We start from the raw sequence: 23,540 nt of genomic DNA on the forward strand, positions 1-23,540 counted from the left end.
CTCAAAGCCCCCTTGACCTTACCCTGGGGCACTTCTCCTCCTCAGGCCCCTCTGTCTCCTGCACGACCTCCTGGGGATGTGCTCGGAGTCCCCGAGAATGAGGAGTCTGTGTCCCCAGCACCCAGCACCAGGCCGACGCTTGGGTCCTCAGAAATGCTTTATTGGGCAGCAGGGGGCCAGGGCCAGAGAGCCCCATGGCCAGCATGGTGAATGTCCGGGGCCAGTGCCTCCAGCGAGGTCACCCCCTGCCCTCCTGGCTGGGCTCCTGAGGGTGTGGTGGCCGGGGTGGCCCCTCTGAGGCCCACAGAATCCACCTGGGCTGCCCCACCCCGACGTGTCCACAGGAGAGTTGGCCAGGCCAGGGCAGCTCAGACGAAGGTGGCGTGGTGCGCGCTGGCCTTGGGCTTGGCAGGCTCACCTGAGACGGGGCTCAGGCCAGGGAGGTCTGACGTAGGAGGCCCACCACTGGCCTGCGACCTCCCAGGGTCAGCCCGTGCCCCCGCTATGCCACCATCCCGCCCGGGCGCCGAGCCAGTTACAAGATCCACGTCGATGATTCTGTTGACCGGGAGGCCTTGGCTGCCATGGGTCCCACTTCCTGTCACAAGGAGAAGAGAAGCTGTCACTTGCCTGGCCGGGCCCTGGGCCCCCGGAACCCACCCGCTACCCCGAAGGCCCCTGCACAGACACTGGGCATGGGACGGGTTCCTGAAATACCCCCAAACACATCCCAGAGGCAGCTGGCCTCCCGCTGTGGGCCTCTGGGCTGGGGCAGGTACGCCCAGGGGAGGTGCAGTGTTCCCAGAGCCCTCCGCAGAACACCTGCCACCAAGTGGGGGAGCCGCCCCACTCAGAAACCCCACCACCCTGCTTCCCCACTGTAGCTCAGGAACAGAGCTGGGCCCCCGGCAGAGCCCCCGCCCCAAATGCCCCCCTAATTCCTCCTGGGGGCGTCCTCAGGGCCCACCCCCAGGCCGAGGGCCCATCTTCAAGGGCCACCCCCAGGGGGCTGAGCACTAGGGTTCAGTTCCAGATAGGCTTGACCCTCTTGGCCTGGTGGAACGGGCCCTGAGCCCTGCGTCTGCTGCCCCATCCCACCCTACCAGGCTGGCCACCTGCTCGCCCACCTGGCTCGCTGCCTCGGCACCGTCCTCACCGCACACACCCTGCTCTGGGCCTGCCTGTCATGTCCCCTCCCCCTCCATCCCTGACCCCCCTACTGAGGCCCCTCTTTCCGGCTGGTCAGTGACTCTGGCCCCACTTCTGGCTCCAATGCCCTCTCCAGCCCCAGGAGATCCCAGCTGCCTGAACCGGCCTTGGAAGCTTCTAGACCCAACATGGGTAGGCCATCTCCTTGCCAGCACCCCCAGGAGGCCTCCCTACCCAGGGCGTCACTGCTCTGCCACATCTGGTGACCTCCACGTGGATCCCTGGAGGACACAGTCGTGTCTACGCCAGGGTGGAGTCCCCAGGAGCCAAGGAAGGGTGGGGCCAAGGAAAGTGAACGGTACACGCAGAGTGGCTGGGCTTACGCGCTGCCCGGAGCTCCATGGCAGGACCCCAGGGCCTGGGCAGGGGCAGTGAAGCCCCCCGGGCTGGGAGAGCCCAGCCCTTCCCCGCCCAGTGACCCCACCTCCCCATCTGTACAGTGGGGGTGACGTTGCCGACCCACCCAGTGACCCCACCTCCCATCTGTACAGTGGGGGTGACGTTGCCGACCCACCCAGTGACCCCACCTCCCCATCTGTACAGTGGGGGTGACGTTACCGACCCGCCCAGTGACCCCACCCCCCCATCTGTACAGTGGGGGTGACATTACCGACCCGCTCAGTGACCCCACCCCCCATCTTTAAGTGGGGGTGATGTTACCGACCCGCCCAGTGACCCCACCCCCCCATCTGTACAGTGGGGGTGACGTTACCGACCCAGACGAGCGGGCTTTGGGGGCAGGTTCCTGCGTGCCCAGCGTCTCTCCCAGGCAGGGGTCCAGGAGCTCCCTTCCTCAGTGAGCCTGGGGCTGAGGCCCTGAGACAGTCACATCTATGCCAGGGTGGAGACCTTGAGGTGCCTATGGGGTGGCAGGGGCACCAGGCCTGGGCCCACAGCAGACAGACTGCAGGAAGAGCCAGCCCCTGGCAGATGAGAACCAGGGACAGGGTGTCCCTGTTACCAACTGCTGCCCTCTGCAGGTGAACCGAAGGCCTGGGAAGGTGAAGACCCTCCCCGATCTACAGTTCTGAGGTCCCTGAAATGGCCGCAGGGTTCTTGCTGCCCCAGCGGCTCCGTGGCCACCAAGGTCCCCAACCCCAGTGTGCCCCTCCTCACCCTCACTCCAAGCTTCAGGAAGCAGCCTCCATGAGGCACCTGTGAACAAGTCCGGGCTGCAGGAAGAAGGTGTGGCTCCCCCATTCAGCATGCCCAGCCCGTCCTCTTGAACAGGTCCCAGCAGTGGCCCCAGAGGCCCTCATTCTGGCCTCGATGCAGCAGCCCAGCCAGTGTGTGGGAGCTGCGTGGGGCCTGTGTGTGTTACTCAGCCAGGCCCGGTGGAGATGCCACCTGGGGGTGCACGGGTCCATGTGGAGCAGCTGAGACTAGAAACTTCTCCCAGTCAGGCCTCTGCTCATTCAGTAAGTGTCCTACTAGGTTCTGCCAGGGCTAGGAGCTGGCCCTGCCCCCAGGGGACAAGGGGACAGCTCTGCCCATCTCCTTCTTGTCACCAGGTCCCCATGGCTCCGGATGCCACGCTGCAGGGCTGGGAGATATCAGGTGTGGGGAGAAGCAGGGGTTTGCCCCCCCTCGCCGGTCAATACCACGGGCATTTGGGCATTTGCCTGGAGTGTTCACAGGGCTCTGAAGGGGCCTGCAACCCCACACATGTCCAGAAGCCCGGCTCTACCCCGCCAGCCCCACATGGACAGATGGGAGGACAGGCCCCTGTGGGCCCCAGGAAGCTAGCATGCTCAGGACGGGATAAACACTTGTTTCTGGAGACAGGACAGCCCTGTACGGACCAAGGATGTCCACATTACAAGGAGGGGGCCACAGCCAGGCCCTTCCTGCCTGCGGGACCCAGCCTCGCCCTCCTGTGCAGGGCAGCCAGCCCTGAGCTGCGCGCAGCCTCACCACCTGCATGCCAGGGCCTGCCCCAGGAGCACCTTCCTGCCCAGCATTTCCCTGGCAGGGAGGGCAACACAGAGGACCCAGCAGAGCCTGCACCGCCTCCAGAGGGGCCTGGCCTCCTGGTCTAACTCCCGGTGCCGCATCTCCAAACATCCAGACCTGAGGCCACGCTGGGATCTTGTTCCCTGTCGCTTGGGCCACCTGTGAACCTCTCCACTCCCTGGCACCCCACGGCTCCCTGCCCTCTGCTGGCTGGTCCTGCTGGCTCCGACTGTGCTGTCCAGCCTTCCCGGGAGGGGTTCCTGCTGGAGGCCCCACAAGATGCAGCAGGAAGGCCCCTCTTTCCGCATGGGCGGGCCCCTCACCGGCTGCCGGTCGCCCCCAGGCCTCCCAGACACTTGTCCATGAATGTCTCTGTGCCAGCCACTGCCAGCTGCTCTGGCCTAGGCCTGGGGCAGGACCCCGCCCCACCCTGGTCCTCAAGGCTGAGTCGGGAACCCTGGCAGGCACAGCGGGAGCAGGGGCACGGCCTGAGCCCTCCCAGGCTCTCCTTCCAGACCCAGTCCTGGCACCTATCCCACTGCCCTTCCTCCCCCCCAGAGGGACCCCGTCCCCCAGGCACTTTGCTCAGCCTCTGCCTCCATGCCCCAAACCATCTGTGCTGCCAAGCGCAGCCACCTCCTCTCTTAAGCCTCCCCAGCACCCCTTGCAAGCTCGCAGAGCACAAGGACACCCAGGCATGGCTGAGCCGGCTCACACTGAGAACATGGCAGGAAGAGGGGAGCAAGGGGAGCCAGAGGCTGGGACCCCACAATCCACTCTGGCTCCCAAGGCCCCTTCCCTTCCCAGCCTTATCCCCACAGCACACCCCACGGACTCCTGCCGAGGCCTGTGCACGCTGCTGATGGGCCCCCATGGGAAAGAGAGCCCCCCAAGAACCCTAGTTCCAGTGTGACCCCCCCCTCCAAGGTCCCCCTGTCCATGTGGGTCCCCAGCCAGGATCATGACTGTGTGTGACGGGCTGGGGCTGGGATAGAGCTCCTCAAATATTTGCTGGGCATTGGCGAGGGAGTGGACAGCGCCCAGCAGGGTGCACAGTGTGGTGAGCGGGGAACAGGGGAGTGGGGCTGACTCAGGGCACAGGAGTGCATGTGGCAGACCCCAGGGAGGGGCTTCAGGCTGGAGCTCCAGCAGTGCCAGCTGAGATGGGCACAGGGGGCCAGTCTTGGAGGGAACGTGGGGGTGGGCCAGGTCACAGTCACTTGCGCCTTCAAGAGACTTCCACTCTGCAAGACCTGGCTGGAATTCAGGTGGAAGGCAGCCACTTCAGGGGAGGAGGGGGGGCAACCTAGGGTGGCTTGTGGTGGGATCCAGGAGGATCACGTGTCACAACCAGGCTGGGGGCTGTGGAGGAGGGCCCAGGCCAGCTGGTCAGTTCAGGAAGCCCCTGGGGAGCCATGGAGCTGGGCAGGAGCCAGGAGGTGCTCTGGGGAGAGGGGGCTCTGGGGAGAGAGGGCTCTGGGGAGAGAGGGCTCTGGGGAGAGGGGGCTTTGGAGAGGCACCTAGCAGATGCCCTCAGCAGCTTTGCAGGCCTGGGCCCAGTGGCAGGCTCCCAGGGCTGTGTCCCCAAGAAAGCCAGCACTCTCAATCCACATTAGAGTGAGGGGGTCTAAGCTGCATCTGTTCCTGTGGAGGGCTGGGCACAGGAGCTGCCGAGGAGGCCTCTCTCACAGGAGTGGCTCTGGACAGAGCAGGAGCCAGGTGGGGCTGCATCCTCATCCGGGCCTCAGCAGGTACAACACAGTGGCCATGCCACGGGGGGTACTTTCACCCCCAGGGTGAGGGGGCGCGACCTCACTTCCAGGCTGCGGAAGCCCCGGCAGGCAAGCATCGCACACCTAGCGGGTGGCTGAGCTCCGGGCGCCCTGAGAGCAGCCACTGGGCCCAAATGTGTCCCTTGGGGACACTGGCAGCTGTGACACTGGGGCCTCCATGTTGAGTGACCCCTGCCCCCACCCAGTGAGCTGCCCCAGGGGACCCCAGCCCCAGGACAGCTATGAGGGGACCCCTCCTGGGGCGATGCCTAGCATCTCCCTGCCGGCAGGTGGAGTCTGTCCTCTTGGGACATCTGCCCCAGGAGCTCAACCAGGCCATGGGGCTGGGCACTCAGCCTTACCAAAGGGGCTGGGAGGAGCCACTGGCCTCCAGCCCCCAGCAGGACCCCTGTCACCTTGCAGCCAGCTGGGCAGCAGTGAGACCACCCAGCTCCCGGGCTTTCTGTTGGAAACCAAGCAGATCTAGTTAAGGCGGCAACTGGGAATTATTACCAACGCCAACTGTAAGAACCCGTTTTAAGACGGCACGTACGGAAGGAGCACTGTGCGTTGGAAACTCGGGTGTGGGTGCACGCGACCTTTTGAATGCCTGTCTCCTTTGTGAAAATACAAAGCGCAGACGTCTGCTTCAGTGCAGGGGTGGAAGATGACTGCTAAAGGCGGGACACAGCAGTGCTGGAGGGACAGCTGCTCCCTCCCCACGAAAACAGAAGGTAAGCATTTTCGAGGGCCCCTGTGTCAAGACACAGATATGCACAAAACATGTGCCATGCAGACACATGGCAGGTGCACACACTGACACATGCCACACGAACACACACCAGGCGTGCACGCACACGGGCATATCTGCCTGACACACTGGTATGGTTTGGCTCTGTGTCCCCACCCAGATCTCACCATGAACTGTGATGATCCCCAGGTATCAAGGGTGGGACCAGGTGGAGGTGACTGGATCTGGGGGTGGTTCCCCCCACGTTGTTTTCATGACAGTGAGTGAGTCTCAGGAGAGCTGAGGGTTCTGTAAGCGTCTGGCATTTCCTCTGCCGGCTCTCTTACTCTCTCCTGCCGCCCTGTGAAGAGGTGCCTTCTGCCATGACTAAGGTTCCTGAGGCCTCCCAGCCATGCAGAACTGTGAGTCAATTATACCTCTTTTCTTTATAAATGACCCAGTCTCGGGTATTTCTTCATAGCAGCATGAGAATGGCCTCATACACACAGCACCGTGTGGACACATGCACACCCCTGCCAGCATGCCCTGCAGCCTCATGAGGAGGGGTCTGGCACTTCTCCCGCTTGCAGCCTCTGTTGTGTGTGTCAGGCAGCTAAAGCTCAGGGCCATTAGATTGGGTGGCCAGGCAGCAAGTGGCCAAAGGGAAAGGAGACCCACCCACACGCCTCCGGGGATCAGACACGCATGGGGGCACTGGCCAGCCTGCAGGGCCTGACAGGTCTCGGTGCATGGTGCTGGGGCTACACAGACGGGGTGGAGTGCCGCGTGGCGTGTGGCGCTAGGGCCAGAAGCATGGGGTGGTGCAGTGCATGATACTGAGCTAGAAGGGCGTGGTGGAGCACCATGTGACGCTGGGGCTAGAACAGGGTGGCATGGCACTTGGTGCTGGGGCTAGGATGGGGTGGTGTGGCATGTGGCACTGGGGCTGGAATGGCAGGGGGGCATGGCACAGCTCTGTGGAGACTCCCCCTACCTCAGGGCTGTTGCTGGCAGCCCCCACGCGTAGCCGGCATGCTGCCCACCGTGGCAATGGGGAGGGCGGGAGCCCGTGGGCTTGGCTGCACCTCCTGTTGTGTTTCTCACCCCGGATGCTGGGTCCAGGGCGGCTGCCACATTGTGAGGAAGCATCCCACAGCAACGGTCAGCGGCGGAGAGCGTGACCCGGGATGACCCCCAAGCTCCTAAACCCTGACAATGGACGGGTCAGCACTCAGTCCAGGCTCGCCCCGGCCCACAGATGTGAAAGAGGTTCCATCAGGCCACCATGGCGTTCACAGCCTGTTTCCTTTGCCGCCATGGGCAGGTGAACTCTCCAATACAGAGAATCCCATTAGAGTGGGGGTTCCAGAAAGCAAGCTGCACAGAGCAGCTTCCGTCCCAAGGCCCCCCAGCAGGCTGAAGCCAACATCACCAGGAAGACTGGGCAGGTCCTCAGCAGTTGTCCTGTGTTGCCACCGACAGGCATGTGGAGGATACACACCTAGGACCTACGGCCAAAGCCACTCCCACCTCCTTCTCCCCCTACGTGGGTCTGTCTTGCCCTCCCAGGCAGCCTGACACACACCTGTGCACAGAACCAACCACAGCCCCAGGGCTGCAGGGTCGGGGTGTGGGTGCGGGACTGCAGCCCGAAGGCCAGCAGGCCAGCTCATCTCAGCACCCGCCACAGGGCCACCAGCTCTTCTGCTGTCCCGCCGCACGGCTGTGCTGCTGGGAGCACACTAGGTGCTCAAGAGTTCTGTTCAGTGGATGGTATACTTTTAAAAGCCAGTAGATTACGGTAAATCCACTTAATCTCCTAAAAATGTGTGATATTTCCCCTAGATTAAAATACTTTTATTATTTTCTAAAGTGGAAACAAAGTTTCAAACGAGAAAGAAAAGTTGTAAGCCAGTCCAGTGATGATGTCCAGAATTTATTACTCCTGGAAGAACAGACTCAAAACGCAGGTGAGAGCCACCACATGGGTGTCCACCAAGACGGATGGAGGGGGACTCAGGCCAGGGGTGGAGCTGCAGAGTGGCACTGGTGGGCACGCTGGGCACCTCAGGCTTTCTTATCCAGGCGTGTCCTGGCTGGGAAAGGGGCCAGGGAGCCCCTCCCATGCCACACGTGGCCTCCAAAGGCCCAGATATGTACAGATCTACGGACGTGCACTCCCTGGTCCCCCGACGAGGTCCAGGCTACAGGTCTGACAAGACCAAACCCTGTGGCCGGCCTCTCACTGCCATCAGCATCCTGGACCAGGGCGCAGGACGGAGAGGCACTCCCATCGCCCCCAGCAGCAAACCACAGCAGAGGCGTCCACGCACCCCGAGCACGCTCCATGACACGCACCCTGAGCGGCTCCTCTCTCCAGGGGATGGCCACGCAGGCCACAGAGGCCACGGCCCTCGGACCCCTGCAAACACTGTTCCCTACTGGCTGCTGGGAGCCTCGCCTCAGTTTCTGGTATTTGTGGCTCACGGAAACATCCGCACTGCCAGGCCATCCTGTTCACCTTCACACTCACTGAATCCCCTGCTTCCTTTGAGAAATGCCCGTGACACCCGCGGTCAGGGAGCCCTCCCTGCTGACGTCACCTCCACTCCCGAGAACCCACACCACCTGCCATGGGGGCTGCCGGTGGGTCCCAGCTGCACTCTCAAGGCTCTTCCGAGAGCCTGTGTCTGGGAGCCCTCTCCTGCTATGAACACAGGGGCCTTCACTTTCTCACTCAAGACAAACGCTATTTTTTCCAGTCTTGAGACTGAAACACTAAAAATGATAGCTGTCCAGATTTGGAAAGGAATGCCTCCATTTTCAGAAACCCCCAGGCCTCACCCAGGGTGTTCCCAGACCTGGCTGCAGGCACTGCCACGCATCATTCCTGCAAGAGCCTCTTGGGATACCAGGATGCCTGCCCGGAGCGCCTCGGGGGGACCATCCTGACAGACACTGGCCTGGGGCCCCACGAGCCCATCCTTTCCAAGAGGGCCAAGGAAGTCCCCAACCAGCAAACAGTGGCAGCTGGGGGCCCACTGTCCTTTCTGACTGAGCAGACCACGCTGACGGGGCCAAGGTGGAGGGATCAGAACCTGGAGGTACCTGGTCTGGAAGGTCCTGGCACGTCCTGGGGGGCAGAGGGCGGCGGCAGCAAGCTGCTGTTGGGGCTGCTGATGTCCCCCTCCCCCATCAGGGTCAGCTCGGCCACGTGCTCATCCTCCACTGTCTGGATGCCCCCGGCCTCCACTTCCTGAGACTGCCTCTTCCAGATCTGCGCAGTGCCCTCCTGCGCAAGGGAGACGGGGGACTGGGCAGTGCAGAAGGGCCCGCTGGGAGACTTCTGCCCAGGGGGTGTCGTCCCGGGAGGTCCAGGGGGGCTGGGGGCTGAGCCCGGGCTGGTGGACGGGCTGTCGCTGCTCTCCTGGGCTGGCTCCCACTGCTCGCTGGGCTGGGAGGTGCTCTCCTGGCCGTTGCCTGTGGCGCTTCTCTTGCTAAAGCCCTTGGCCACAGCAGCTGAAGTGGGGAGGGTGAGTTCTGTGGAACCAGGAGGTAAACGGAGGAACTCTGGCAACACCAGGTCTTCCTTCCTTAGCAGCCCACGTTGGTCATCTGCTCTGTTGCTCTGAGCTTTGGAAATAAGCTCAAAAAACTCTATTGGAAGAAAACCCAGAGTGACCGTATTTTAGAGAGTTTCACATTAATGCCCGTCACAGCAGAACATTCTAGAAAACTCTCATCCTGGGCTGTCCTAATGCCCTATCAGCTGTGGGTCAACAAGAGCCCTTTTCCGTCCACACTATCTTCCCACAGACAGCAGAAGGGACAGCCCTGGGGCTTCTAGCACACTCTGTCTTCAGGAGTCTGAAAAAGCTGTGTACTCCCTGAAAACCACGCTGTGTGAGGTCCAGACTTGAAAAAACGAGACACTCGACTCAACACGGTTATGTGCTGATGTCATCTGAGTGGGAAACTGTGGGACTCTCTGGCCTGGGCTTTCAATCTAACACTTGGGGCCCTCTGAGGACTGGCCCCCTCCTCCGGTTGGTCAGCATCTGAGGCACCCCCACCGAGTCCCAGCTGCAGCTGCAGTCCTCAAAGTCGGGAGCAGAATTAACCCAAGGAAGGGAGGAGAGGAAGGCCCTGAGACGGGTGGTCTGGGAAGGGGCACCCTCAAATCCACGCCTGCCTCTCGGGGTCACTGCCTCTGGGCAGAGGGTGGTCCTCCCAGGCCTAGGGCAGAGGGGGCAACACGTGCTCTCCCTCTCCCTGCCGAAGCTGCACAGCCCCGAGGGGCCAGGACAGGTACCCTGGGCCTCCCACTGCCCAGCCACTGCAGGGACCTGCAGGCATCTCCAGCTTCTTCACTGGCTCCTCCAGAACTCTCCTTTTCTTACCTGGGCTGGGTTTTCTAGTGTCGCAGGCCCCAAGACCACCATTCCAGGAAGATGGCATCTAAACTGGGCTTTCTCTAGCATTGGAATTACGCTCAGAGTTTTTAACAACTATAAGGAATCTCAAATGTCCGACTTCACTGGTTCTCAGAAACATACAAGCTTCAAAGAGGGCGTGTGATTTACTTGTGCTCGGTGGCCAACAAAGGCTGGAGGTGTGTTTTAGTTTTACCGTGAGGTCAGACTCCACAGCCAGCTGTGACAAAGCCGTGACAAGCCAAGTGGACTGGCAAGTACGCCCTGGATGAAAATTCAGGTCACAGTGACAGCTGTTGGTTTTGATTCTGTTTTCAATGCTTCTCTTTGTTATAAACTTCTGGAGAAAAAGCAGCTTCAAGAAAGGACTCATCTCTCCATCTCAGTTTTCCAGTGTACCTGTTGTCTCTCCCGGAGGCCAGGGGTGTGCAGGCTGAGCTTCCTCACTGACCCCCGTGGCCAAGAGAGCTCAGCAAGCCCACGGTCCTTCCAGGCCAGTGTGCTTCACCTCCCCTCACCTGGGCTCCCAGCTCTGCCTGGGGTGGACTCTCTAACTCTAACTGTGCCTCCAGCCATGCTGGGGACCCTGGCACAAGCCAGTGGTAGGGCCATAGGGAGAAGCCGGGGTGAGAGGGAGGCGGAGCCTGTGGGGGCCTCTGTCATCTCAGGGCAGACAGTGCTGCTCACATCGGCTGCCCCTGACGCCCTAGGAGGCCTGGCACTCAGTCTCAAAACTGGGGTTTCGGTGAAGTGATCCCAACAGCCCACAGACTGCCCCCAGGAGAAACATGTCTTCCAGGCCACAGGGACGGACCGCAGTCACCCAGATGCTGACAGCTCAGAGCAGATCTACTGACTATACTGGAAACTAACTGTGCATTTACTAAAAACGTGGAAGTTTTAAAAAGTTCACATACCCTCTGCTTCGTCCAAATTAATTTTCTGATATTTTTTTTTCCCAATCTTTGCAATAGATTCTTCTCTCTTTGAAAGCCGGGGATCCCTAGCATTTTTTCCATTTTCTCCTTTTATTTTAATAGAATTAGACTTGCCTAGTGTTCTTTCCTCTCCCTGCATTAGAAGGAAAGTCAAAGTTCTACTTTCATTTCAATACACGACAATATATCATTCATTAGTTAGAGAGTAGAAGGCTCTATGAAATAGACTGCATTGATAGAGAATTTACATGCATTGCAGAAAAACCATTGCAATGATAAAGATTACAAACAAGAATAGCATTTAAGGCACAACCACTCCCACCTCAGAAGAAAAGAAAGCCAGTCCTTTACAGGCAAGAGGGAGCTGGGCATCGGCAGGGACGAGAGAGACCCCACCAAGGAGCGTGGGGGAGACACACAGTGATAAGCAGGCGGTGACGAAAGCACCAGGGCACTGCGCAGGGCAGGCAGGGGACACAGCGAGAGGAGCGGGGCACAGGGTGGGCCAGGGTGGGGAATTACCGTAGCCGAGTGGTTTCTGGAGCTGGAATTTACAGCTATGTTCTGTTTGACTGGCACACCTTTCTGTTTATCTGTGGATGCTAAACATAAGAAAGCTTTATGACTTCAGGGACTCGCAAATCCATCTGAATGTTTCGCAGACAACCTGCTCCTACTGTCTCTGAGAGCAAAGCTGTAGAGAAGCCACAAGGCATCTGCTGCCCTTATTCACCACGCACAGCCCGGAGGGGAGGCCCCACGGGACAGGAGAGAGGGCCCGTCCTCCACGCGCACAGCTGGACTCCGTACATCTAACTAGGGACTTGCTGGAGGAGTGATGTTGAAATGGAAAAGCTCATTTCATATACTATTTGGCATAAATATTCTCTAGAAAGTCAGAGTCTTATATTTATGACATATTTTCTTTCTCTTTTCTTTTTTTCTTTTTTTGAGACAGAGTCTCATTCTGTCTCCCAGGCTGGAGTGCAGTGGCACGATCTCGGCTCACTGCAACCCCCAACTCCCGGGTTCAAGCGATTCTCCTGCCTTAGCCTCCCATGTAGCTGGGATTACACGCATGCGCCACCACGCCCAGCTAATTTTTGTATTTTTAATAGAGACGAGGTTTCACCATGCTGGCCAGGCTGGTTTCGAACTCCTGACCTCAGGTGATCCGCCCGCCTCGGCCTCCCAAAGTGCTGGGATTACAGGCGTGAGCCACTGCGCCAGTCCGTGACATATTTTCAAATACAGCCTTTGCCCCATGTCAGGGCCACAGTCTGGCCTCTGCTGGCACTAAGGGTCTCAAGCCCATTTCTGTGGCCCAGATGTGACTGGAGGAGTCGCGCTCCTGCCCCACACACAGCCCTACAAAAACGCTGAGCGCCAAGCTCCACCACAGGACTTGCCTGTACACAAACAGGCCCCGAGGCCCAGCAGGCCCTGGGCACAGAGGGTCAGCCAGGGCAGAGCTGCTGGCCGCCCTGCTGGGTTACACATGCTATGCCTGCCCCACCTGACTGGGTGTCAGGGCCCGGGGCGAGGCTTTCCCTAGAGCAAAGGGTGGGCTGGGGGAAGGGTCTCTGCTTTGTGAGGAGTTGGGGAGGGGAGCAAGAGTTGGAGCTCCAGGGCTAATGGCCTCAGCGCTTGCTTCTGACTGGGACCCATGGCCCAGGTCTCCCTGGGTGGGGACAAGTGAGCCACGTGCGCCCTGCGTGACATCATCAGGGCCAACAACCTGAAAAGCAGAGGGGCAGCCCAATGTCACCTGAAGTGGCTCCTCACAAAGTGAGCTCTCTACCTAGAACATCTGCAGGTGGGTTTCCAGAAAGCTCTTTCCAAGACACACCTCCCTACGGCACCTGCACCTGCAGGCCCCAAGGCCATGCCTCTGCCTGTCCCTGGGGACAGCTACAAACAGGACCCACCCTCCTGGGTCTGAGTAACCTTCCTCACGCATGGTTCTCAGCAAGGGCTCTAAGGAGGGCCGGCTCCTGCGCGTCAGGATGAGGTGGGGGCCGGGCAACGAGCCCATCTCTGAAGGCTGCTGGCTGGACCCCAGCTTCCCCAGGGCAGGACGGTCATGACCAGGGCAACATGTGGGAAAGAGCTCTGTCGACCACCCGATTCCCTGCACACAAAGAACTGCAGAACCAGCCCAAACGACCGAGCCTGCAGCCTCCGCTTTGCCGGGCAGAGCACAGCTGCCTACTGCCCTGGCTTCCTGTTTTGTGACCGGAGGGAAGGGCGCCAGATCAGGGCACCGAGGAGGAACCGGGGGCCCAGACCATTTCTCTTTTGTGTACTGACTCCAAAGCCTCCCCCTCCCCTGGGCCAGCCCCGCCTGCCCTCTCTCCTGCGCAAGCCCCATTCACCCTCTCCCCTGCACCGGCCCCGCTCGCCCTCTCCCCTATGCCAAGCCCACGGCCCCCTCCCATGCACTGGCCCCACCTGCCCCCTACCCTGTGCAGGCCCCACAGCCCCCTCCCCTGCGCTGGCCCCACCTGCCCCTACCAGGTGCAGGCCCCACAGCCCCCTCCCCTGCACTGGCCCCACCTGCCCCCTACCAGGTGCAGGCCCCACAGCCCCCTCCCTGCACTGGCCCCACAGCCCCTCCCCTGCACTGGCCCCACCTGCCCCCTACCCTGTGCAGGCCCCACAGCCCCCTCCCCTGCACTGGCCCCACCTGCCCCCTACCAGGTGCAGGCCCCACAGCCCCCTCCCCTGCACTGGCCCCACCTGCCCCCTACCCTGTGCAGGCCCCACAGCCCCCTCCCCTGCACTGGCCCCACCTGCCCCTACCCTGTGCAGGCCCCACAGCCCCCTCCCCTGCACTGGCCCCACTCACTCTCTACCCTGCACAGGCGCCGCCCACCCCTTCTCCTGCGCAAGCCCCACCCATACCTCCCCTGCACTGGCCCCACTCACCCTCTTCCCTGCACCGGCCCCGCCTGCCCCCTCCCCTGCACTGGCCCCACTTACCCTCTCCCCATCCGCTGGGCTGGCCCTACTCACCCTTTCCTCTGGAAGGATCCTTCTCCTCCAAGACAACCCGCTGTCCATCCAGACTCGATATAGGGGCGCCAAGGTCCAGGGGCTCCTTCTCTCCACTCTAGGGCAGAGATGGGCACTGAATAATTTACCCAGACTGGAACTTCAGGGAACAGATGTGTGTGATCCCACCTGACTGCACGACCGTCCTAGGCTCGACGGAGTCACGCAGGAGATGGCCCCGAGGTGAGGCCTGCCTGACTGAGGTATATGAGCTGGGACTGAGCCAGGCTCCTGACATGGGTAATGAACTCTGGACACCGTGGTTGGCCCTGGGGAGAAGTGCCCTGAGGAACTGAGTGGGCAGCGTCTCCCACAGCAGCTCCTCCAAGGCCCAGGGGCAGGGTGACGTGTCAACAGCTGAGGCACCTTCACCCACATATCTAATGCTATCAAATGCGTGTAAAATACTTGGAAATAGGAAGTAAAGCCCGTATGAGTCTCCACATTCCTCACAACCTGGATGGTGGCCTCCCTAAGAACCCACTCACTGACCCTCGGACACTCGAACACTGCTACGAGGGGAACACTGACCCTTGGTCGCTGCTACCAGGGGAACGCTGACCCTCCAACACTGCTACGAGGGGAACACTGACTCTTGAACGCCGCTGCGAGGGGAACACTGACCCTTGGACGCTGCTACAAGGGGAACACTGACCCTCGAAACTGCTATGAGGGGAATACTGAGAGCAGATGTTCCCCTTTGTAAACAAGGAAGCAAAGACAGACAACTTTAGGACCAGGTCTAAGGCTGAAATGAAGCACCACTAGCCACAGGGCTGGAGTTCTTGTCTCTGCATCAGAGCTCTCCTCTAGCAGAGAATCTGACTCTTCACCTGCCATAGTCACTGTTAAGAAAAGACATCTGAACGTGTTTGGCGTTCACAATCTGTCAGTCAGGGGAATGACAGCCGTCCAATGCCAGGCAGGAGAGGCTCTAAGCTCCTGAAGGGGCCAGTCTGCTGGGCAGGCGCGGTGGGCCCTGCAGGGGAAGCACAGAAGCCGCCCCAGGTCCCGCCTTCTCCACCACATTCGTGGGCACAGGGGGCCACAGAATTCACTGGAGAGGTCAGGAGAAAGCGTCCGTGGAAAAGCCACGTCCCAAACAACCCATTCCACACGAATCCTCCATAGCCCCCACAGCCCTAACCCTGCCTGGCCCAGAGCCCTCGGCAGCCGACGGCCACAGCTCACAGGAAACGAGCCTGACAGCAGCCAGCCCTTCCACCCTGGCGCCCCCCAACCACGCCACGAGCATGCTGCCACGACCAACCCCATTTTACAGTCAGGGAAACTGTGACATACAGAGACTAAACAACTGCGTAGCGTCTCCACAGAGTCGGCCAGAGGAGCACACCTGGGAGCCAAGCCAGGTCTGTCTCCGACCAGCAGACTCCAGGATGGAGCCTGCAGTGCGGGGAAGAGGCTTCAGGTTCCCCTCAGAGGTGGTGTCTGTAAATAATTTAATAGGTTCTTCTTGTTCACTTCAAAGCTCTTGAATAATTTTGAGTGTAGTTTCAGGGAAAATTAAAATCCTGAAAATACTGGAAATCATTGCCCCAATAAAGTTGACAAGGAAAGAAGACTAGGCGGACGCTGTGCCCTGAACCCCCATGCTCTGGAGCACACTCAGTGGGGCCCAGCTCTCCCTGTCTCGCATGGCCTGCCCAGCGCCTGTGGTCACCACCCCACGTGGTGTTTTCTTTCTTAACCCCATTCACATCATAATGGCGCAGCCTGGAAATGCCAGCTGAATCCTTCCATTTACAAAGTGCAGGTGAGAATCAGGACATCTCCACGTGACTGTGCACTGGGGGCATCAGCACAATACCCGGGCCCAGCAGGTGCGGTGGGGGCAGGGCCATCCGCACTCTCTTATCTGATCACATCTGCCAACAGCGGGGGATAGTCCAGGGTTGGTTGGTTTGTTTCTCATTTTGGCCTCCCTGGAGCAAAACCACATCTCAAATATCAATTCTTTTTGGAATGACCAAGGTACAAATAAACCATGATGGCTCCCACTGCACAGAATGAGAACCGGGGATGGCAGAAGCTGTGTCCTCTCCTCCAAGGGGGACAACCAGATCGGGGGAAGACACCGCTTCTTGGTGTGCCCTCTTCAGTGAACAACACAGAGGCTGCCAAAGGGAACAGACAGTGCCTGCAGTGACGATGCCCGGGCCCCATGCAACACTCACCAGCCTCACCAGCAGGCCACTGAGGTCCAGGCCGTACTTGGCCACCACGGGCCGCAGCACCTCCGTGACGGGCTTGGTGGGCTTGGCCTTGAGTCCCACTGACCGGTTAATTGGAACAAGATCCAGCCTGGTGGGGGATGAAAAAATTCACTACAAACTCATGTCAGCCCTCATTAGCTCAGTCTCATAAGCAGAACTATACAGCACAGCCCCAGGCCACCCTCGAGGCCTTGGTGTGCCCCCCAGTTCAGCCCCAGCTGATCAGAACGTGCCTTCCTCCACGTGGGAAAAGTCAGGCCAAGTAAGGGCCGTGGCCTCCTCCTCCCGGGACAGCAGCACCCTGCAGAGCAGCCTACAGAGAGCACTCCTGCCCCTCCCTCTCGGCATCTTAGGGGGCTGGGCTCACCAGGCCAGGGCAGTCCCTGTTCACGGGACAGGGAGGAGAGGGCCCCTCTCACCCCCAGGCTTATAGGGGAGGCTGCCTCATGTGGGCCTCCACCCTTCACCCCCCACACCGACACCCCATCGCAGCCCAGCATGGAGCATCCACAGGCTACCCGCTAAGTGCAGAGACCAGCAGGTGGTGGGCACACGGGGTTGGCTCTGGGAGCCTCAGGTGAATGACAGCGATCTTCCTCTTACCGAAACAAGGTACGCTTTTCTAGGCGCAGGTCCCTTGACTCCAAGATGCTACTGTCTTGGTGCAGCACCAGAGGCTGAGGAACAAAGAGACCAGAATCAACGTGGGCACAGCAGGCAGCCCCCGAAAGGCAGAACGATGTGCCCCAGGCGCACAGCTGTGCAGAGCAAAAGAGCAGCTTCGAAAATAGCCATCGAAAGAAAGCGATCATTCTCCACACCAACCTAGCACCCACATGCAAAGTGAAGCGATCACCCTTTCCACACCAACCTAGCACCCGCATGCAAAGTGAAGCGATCGCTCTTTCCACACCAACCTAGCACCCGCATGCAAAGTGAAGCGATCGCTCTTTCCACACCAACCTAGCACCCGCATGCAAAGTGAAGCGATCACCCTTTCCACACCAACCTAGCACCCGCATGCAAAGTGCTCCCAGCAGATAGCTCAGTTCAGATAATCCGGCCTCCACCCCAGGCGCTGTTGTAATGAGGAGCACAGGAGGGGGCAGCCTGAGGACTCTGACAAAGCTGGGGGTCAGGGAGCGGGGAGGTCATGGCCTGAGGGCAGTGCGAAGGTCAGGCGGGCCCAGTACCTTGTCCCCGCCCACCAGGAAGAGGTCCGCGGCTGCCCCGTTGATGCCATGCCGCTCACAGAGTCCGGACAGGATGTCTTTGATGGAGAAGCCCGCCCTGACAGCCACCACGCAGGATGTCCCATCTGGGAGGTGAATGCAGCAGTGCTTGGTGGCCTTGTCCTTCTCAGGTGCCAAAGTCCTGCAGGCCTCCGACTGGGGAGCGGGGAGACAAGCAGCCGTGAGGGAACCAGTGTCACAGGGGTGCGGGGCACCTCCCGGAGCAGCCCAGCTGGCCCAGGCCGCACGTGCTGGGGAGGCTGGCGCCCTGCCACTGTCCCACCTGCAGCTCCCCAGGTGCACACATCTCAGGCTCAGTCCACAATGCCTGAGGCGCTGGGTTTTGTGAATTAACACAGGAGAGCAGTCATCATTCTCTCAGCTCTGGGCCTCACTGGCCATCGTGCTCAGGACAGCACGGGCCCTGGCGCAGCTCTGCTCAGAAGGCACATTTGGGCTTCTCCACCCAGAAGCAGAGCCGTCCTGCGGGGCCCACTGAAGCTGCCCTGTGAGGACCACTCCCTCCTGGGGCTCTGGGTTCCAGCACCCTATCCTCTCTCTACACAGCTCCCCGTGCACGTCCTACCAATGGAAAGCTTGCCTGGACTGTGACTTCGTCAGCACTGCCTTCCGGTAGTCTGAGGTCTCTTTTCCCTGAGCATTATTTCAGGAAACTAGTTTGTACAGCGGTAGGCTGGCTGCACAAATGGTCCCAACCATCCCCTTCCCTGTATCTGTGCCCTTCATAATACGGCTTTGTGGCTCCTCCCATGAAGAGGTGGAGTCAGCCCCAGCCCAGACCTGGGTGGGCAGAAGGAATGGCTCCAAGCCTGGGCCTCCAGAGGCCGTCCTGCTCTGCTCACTGTCAGGGTCCCTAGACGGCTGTGGGACAGGGTGAACCGGCCTCTGCTGAGTGAGGCGAACGAAGGGTCCTGTCAGTGCTCCTTCCCCAGCCAAGGGCCAGCCACGCAACTGAGGACCTCCGGGACCAGCCAGCTGGCTCATGTGCCAGGTAACCAGAAACACAGGGGAAGGCCAGCCAGAATGGGCAGAACCACCAAGCTGACCCAGAGACCCAGCACAGCGGTAATTGTTTTCAGCCTCTGAGTTTGGGGGTGCGGAGGTATTAGGCAACAAGAGCTAACTGATACCTGGTAAATCCTTACAGCTTTCAGTGTTACTTGGAACAACTGAAGAAGAAATTATATTCTACATTCATTCCTGCCTGGAAATTTCAAATGACTAGGATGCTGGCAACCAGCGAGGTTTTCCAGAATTCCCATCAAACAACATCTAACGAGCTCACGAGTCCTGCCTGCGCCTGCTCATCTCCCTCATCTGCTGGAAACTGGGGCCAGGACGAGCACCAGCCAAGCAGTGAGCAGGCGTGAGAGGGTGTGGGTGAGACAGGCGGCCCGCAGGCAGAGGGGCAAATCCTGCAGTGTGGGAGTGGGTGGGCTGCTCACGCGCTGAGACGGAGAGCCTGCTCTCGACACCTTCTGTTGATTCTTAGTGGGAGTTCACAAAAACTAAATTACAACAAAAAGACTTAAGAAAGAAATCCAAAGATACTTTGAGTTCCCTCCCTCGTATAACTAATAGTTTTTCATGCCCTCTCAGGAGCCCTAGGCTGGGGGACCATGAGGCCGGGGCCTGATGGGGCTCTGGGCCACTCTGCACTTTGCCACTGTGCCTGGGCCGACCCCTGAGCCTCGTCCCCCAGCTTTACAAAGTGAATGCTGCGTTTTGTAAACACAGGTTTCCATGAGAGAGAGGTGTCATCAATCAGCCAGTGGGGACAGCCCTGAGGCCTGTGGGATGAGGGGAGACAGTGACTCACCAGGTCCAGGCTCCCCGCAGAGGACACAGAGCCCTGAGACTCTCGGCGACACAGGCCTCCATTGGCATGCAGGGCGTCTTGACGGGGAAACACAGTGACTCACGTCAATCAGAACCCTGTTTATTTGGTCACATCTCCCAACCCTCTGCCCCCTTTAGGCTGAGCAGACAGACGCCAGGAAGCCCCCACCCCCACCCCTCCCCTACCAGGCACCACCTCGCCTCGCCTGGTGGAGACAAGTCACATGTGTCTTCCTAACCCTGGAAGCCAGTCAGGGACCAACACGGCTCTACCCACCACACAGCAGAGATGCCACTCTCTGCCCTATCCACTGCCACATCCTGGCTCCAAAACATGCTTGGCTCATGGCAGGTACCCAACAAGTCACATCAGTACGTGCAGTTACACAGCACGGACCCAGGTGCACATCCCGGCCAGGGCCTTTCCTCCATTCTGTCTGGAGCTTTCATCCCCAAATGTAGTTTCTGGGCCTAACTGGAAACCCCCAGCTGTGGCAACAGCCAGCGCTCTCAGCCAGATGCAGCCTCCAGACCCACTCGGTCCACGTCCTTTTCCTCTGACGTCCTGACATGAACCATAATGAAGTGTCAATTCTCACCAACCTCAACTAACGATATTCTTAGGCTAATCTACAAATCATGAACATTCTGACACAGAAAGGACTTTTCAAACAGCACCTGCTCCCAAACCACGCCGCTGCGCATGGGCTCTGGGGCCTGAGGTGAGAGGGGAAGGCACCTCCCAGATGCACTGGCCTCCAGACTGCGGCCACCTTCCACAGGAACAGATGCCCAGGCCACATCCTGGGCCAAGATCAGAATGTGTTAGTTCTGGGAGTGCCTGCATCTGGGTTTTATTTTTTGGTTTGCTTTGTGTTTTTTAGAGACAGAGCATCGCTGTGTCCCCCAGGCTGGAGTGCAGTGGCACAATCATAGCTCACTGCAGCCTCCAACTCCAAGACGCAAGCAATTTTCTTCCCACCTCAGCCTCCCCAATAGCTAGGACAACAGATGCACCACCACACTTGGCTAATTTTTAATTTATTTTTGTAGAGATGAGTGTCTTGCTATGTTGCCCAGGCTGGTATTGAACTCCTAGGTTCAAATGATCCTCACACCTTGCCCCCCACGCCAAAGCATTGGGATTTAAAGGCATGAGCCACTGTGCCCCACTGCTATCAAGGTTTGGTTTTATTTATTTATTTTTTGAGACAGTCTTGCTCTGTCACACAAACTGTAGTGTAGTTCTCGGCTCACTGCAACCTCTGCCTCCCGGGTTCAAACGATTCTCATGCCTCAGCCTCCCGAGTAACTGGGACTGAAAGTGCCCATCATCACACTCAGCTAATTTTTTTTTTCTTTTTTTGAGACAGAGTCTCATTCTGTTGCCCAGGCTGGAGTTCAATGGCACAATCTCAGCTCACTGCAACCTCCGCCTCCCGGGTTCAAGTAATTCTCCTGCCTCAGCCACCCGAGTAGCTGGGATTACAGGCATGCGCCATCACATCTGGCTAATTTTTTTGTATTTTTAGTAGAGATGGGGTTTCACCATGTTGACCAGGCTGGTCTCAAACTTCTGACCTCAGTTGATCTGCCCACCTCAGCCTCCCAAAGTGCTGGGATTACAGGCATGAGCTACTGTGCCTGGCCCCTAATTTTTTTTTTTTTTTTTTGTATTTTTAGTAGAGCCTTACCATGTTGCCTAGGCTGGTCACCAACTCCTGAGCTCAGGCAATCCGCCCACCTTGGCCTTCCAAAGTGCTGGGATTATAGGCGTGAGCTCCCACGCCCGGCTCTATCAAGGTTTTAAAAGCCCTTTGCGGATCTGCCAGGTATGGGGATGGGCACGAGCGGATGGACTGTCTGAAGCAAACACTCCCATCTCCCAGGTACTCGGGAGGTCTAGCCACACCTAATAACGTAGTGTCCATCTCCCAGGTGGCCTCCGACAAAGGTGAACTCTACAACTCTCAGCTGCCTTTGCTTGGAGAACAGCACCTCACAGCATGGCCGGAAACTCAGGGCTGCCCACGTCAAGCCCTCACCAGTGCCTCCTTCAGCGCCCCGGGAACAACGCTCCCCTCTGCAGGTGGGGAGCAGCCATGCACAAATGTTTGGCATTGCAGGGCACACACAGCAGCCGCAGAGCACCCTGCTGACCTGCCTCCACTAGGGCCAGGCCGGCTGGTGCTAGCGCAATCACCTCACTGCCTGATTTAAACTTGGAGACCACAGGCTTAGTGCCAGTCCCCTGCCTTCAGGCAGGACACTAATTCCTGAAAACTAATCCCTTTCCCAAAAATCTCTACAGAAGAAAATCTTCCCAGTTCTCCCCTGTGTGCTTTTCAGCCCTGGTACAGAACAGCCTCATCTTCGCCAGCCTTCAGCATGGGCATCTCCATGCCCTCTGCCCTGCCGCCCACCAACACCACCCGGCTGGTGTCTGGAGCTCGGCCAGGAGCCGCCAAGGGCCCTGCAGCCCCACCCCTGGCCCCCTGGGAGCCGTCTCTCTGCCTAACTTTTGTTACAGGAAGTCTCAGACGTGCAAAGAGAAAAAAGGGACAGAGCACCCAGAATGGGCAGCCCCCAATATCCAATACCAATCTTAACTTGAAAAATGCTCACTACTCCACTATGCTACTACATTTTAAAAAACCACACACACGTAAAAGGCACATGGACCCTGACATCTACCTAGGAAACAGCCTCAGCAGAGAACCAAGCTGCCACTGGGGGAGACGCCCAATAGCACATTTGTGTGTTCCTATTTTTACTTCATTGTATTTTCCAAATTTTCTACCAAAAGCACCTATTACTTTGACAGCGAAAAGCAGGGGAGGACACAGATGTTCAGCTGCCACTGTGTGGGGTAGGCCTGAGGTAGGCATGGGCTGGAACGTATTGAGCCCTTTTCTCTGGCAGATTCTGGAGCAGCCCTGCTGCCCTCTGGCTGGCTGACAGGTCGTGTCCCCAGACACAGCGGTATTCCTTATTCATTCAGAGAAGCCTCCTCGACCCGCCCACAGGGCCTCTCACTGCACACATGGCCCAAGGTCACCGCCAACCCCCAGAGCAGCGCCGGGACGGGGACGCAGCTGCCTGGCCTGGACACCGCGGCCCAAGAGCCACCCCACAAACCGTCTGCGTGGTCCCCGTGCTCCCTCTTCTTCTGGGACCTCCCGGTGCTCCTGGTCCGTGACCATGAGAAAAACGCGCCTTTCCGCTTCTTCTCGCTGTCCTCATCCCCCACCTCTTCGTTCAGGGATCGGCCGGATTTTGATTTTCCACTTAACTGTCATCAAATGGAAACCTTGGTTAAAACAATGTGAAGTTATCTTTCTATTACATTAAGTGCAAAGGAGGCAATACTGAGCTGTAGACACAAGCACTCTATGGGATGATATCACTTATACAGGTCATGGTGTGGCCCTGACAGGACTCCAGAAACAGCAGCTGGAATTTTCCAGCATGGAGCGTCACCCACACTGGTGAAGACGGCGACAGGGCCTCTTTTCACTTCCCACAGAACAGCTCTCAGCTGATGACACACAACCCACAGGGGCGTGAGGCCAGCCTCGGGGTGGTCACCTTTTTTGGTGTGGACACACTGGAGTGGTCTGAACCGAGGCTGTGCTTAGAAGCCGGGCTGCTGGGGACCTGCTGTGAGTCCGGGAGTGCGCGGCCCTCCACTTCCGCCAGGATGCATTCCTGGTACAGAGGGGACTTCAGAAAGCGAGTGTAGCTATCAAACTTCATGAGATTGAAGATCTGGGGAGAAGACGTAAGGCAGGAGAGTCACAGGAGGGACCCGGACACGCAGCCTCAGGCGCAAGGCTGCTTGGCGACCTGTAGGCAACCACTGGCCCTGTCCTGAAAGGCCATCGTTTCAGTCCATTTTCCCCCGCCAGCCCTGAGGGTACTTAAGAATTATTTCTAGTGTGCCTCTATATCTGAGTCTTCTTTCTCATAACGAACCAGCCTTTATCACTCTTAAAATTAGTGAATTCTGACAACTTACAGAAGCCATCAGCACGAGCAGACTCCAGAGAACTTTTATTTTGTTAAATAAGATTAAAACCAAAAGCAACTAGAAATCTAACAGCAGACTGCTTTGAAAATGCCACC

General features: G+C 58.8%; 1 protein-coding gene across 8 annotated transcripts in view; it reads right to left on the bottom strand.

The window, feature by feature from the left end:
• Window positions 1–139: 139 nt before the first annotated feature.
• Window positions 140–23,540, bottom strand: part of RGS12 (regulator of G protein signaling 12) — a 147,303-nt gene continuing 123,902 nt past the window's right edge. For 7 of the 8 annotated variants that reach the window (XM_030801065.1, XM_030801069.1, XM_030801067.1 and 4 more), the window contains 11 exons: window positions 23,004–23,183; window positions 22,554–22,707; window positions 19,396–19,472; window positions 17,517–17,711; window positions 16,927–17,000; window positions 16,285–16,411; window positions 14,051–14,147; window positions 11,558–11,637; window positions 11,015–11,168; window positions 8,773–9,321; window positions 140–598 (listed from right to left, as the gene is read on the bottom strand). In XM_030801065.1, the coding sequence (XP_030656925.1) occupies window positions 369–598; window positions 8,773–9,321; window positions 11,015–11,168; window positions 11,558–11,637; window positions 14,051–14,147; window positions 16,285–16,411; window positions 16,927–17,000; window positions 17,517–17,711; window positions 19,396–19,472; window positions 22,554–22,707; window positions 23,004–23,183 (1,917 nt within the window). In that variant the 3' untranslated portion in view covers window positions 140–368. Of the gene's footprint in view, window positions 599–7,587; window positions 9,322–11,014; window positions 11,169–11,557; window positions 11,638–14,050; window positions 14,148–16,284; window positions 16,412–16,926; window positions 17,001–17,516; window positions 17,712–19,395; window positions 19,473–22,553; window positions 22,708–23,003; window positions 23,184–23,540 lie in introns of those variants that run through there. The other variant, XM_030801066.1, reaches the window with a different exon arrangement.

This window comes from Nomascus leucogenys, chromosome 20, assembly GCF_006542625.1.
Source record: "Nomascus leucogenys isolate Asia chromosome 20, Asia_NLE_v1, whole genome shotgun sequence".
NCBI classification, from domain to species: domain Eukaryota; kingdom Metazoa; phylum Chordata; class Mammalia; order Primates; family Hylobatidae; genus Nomascus; species Nomascus leucogenys.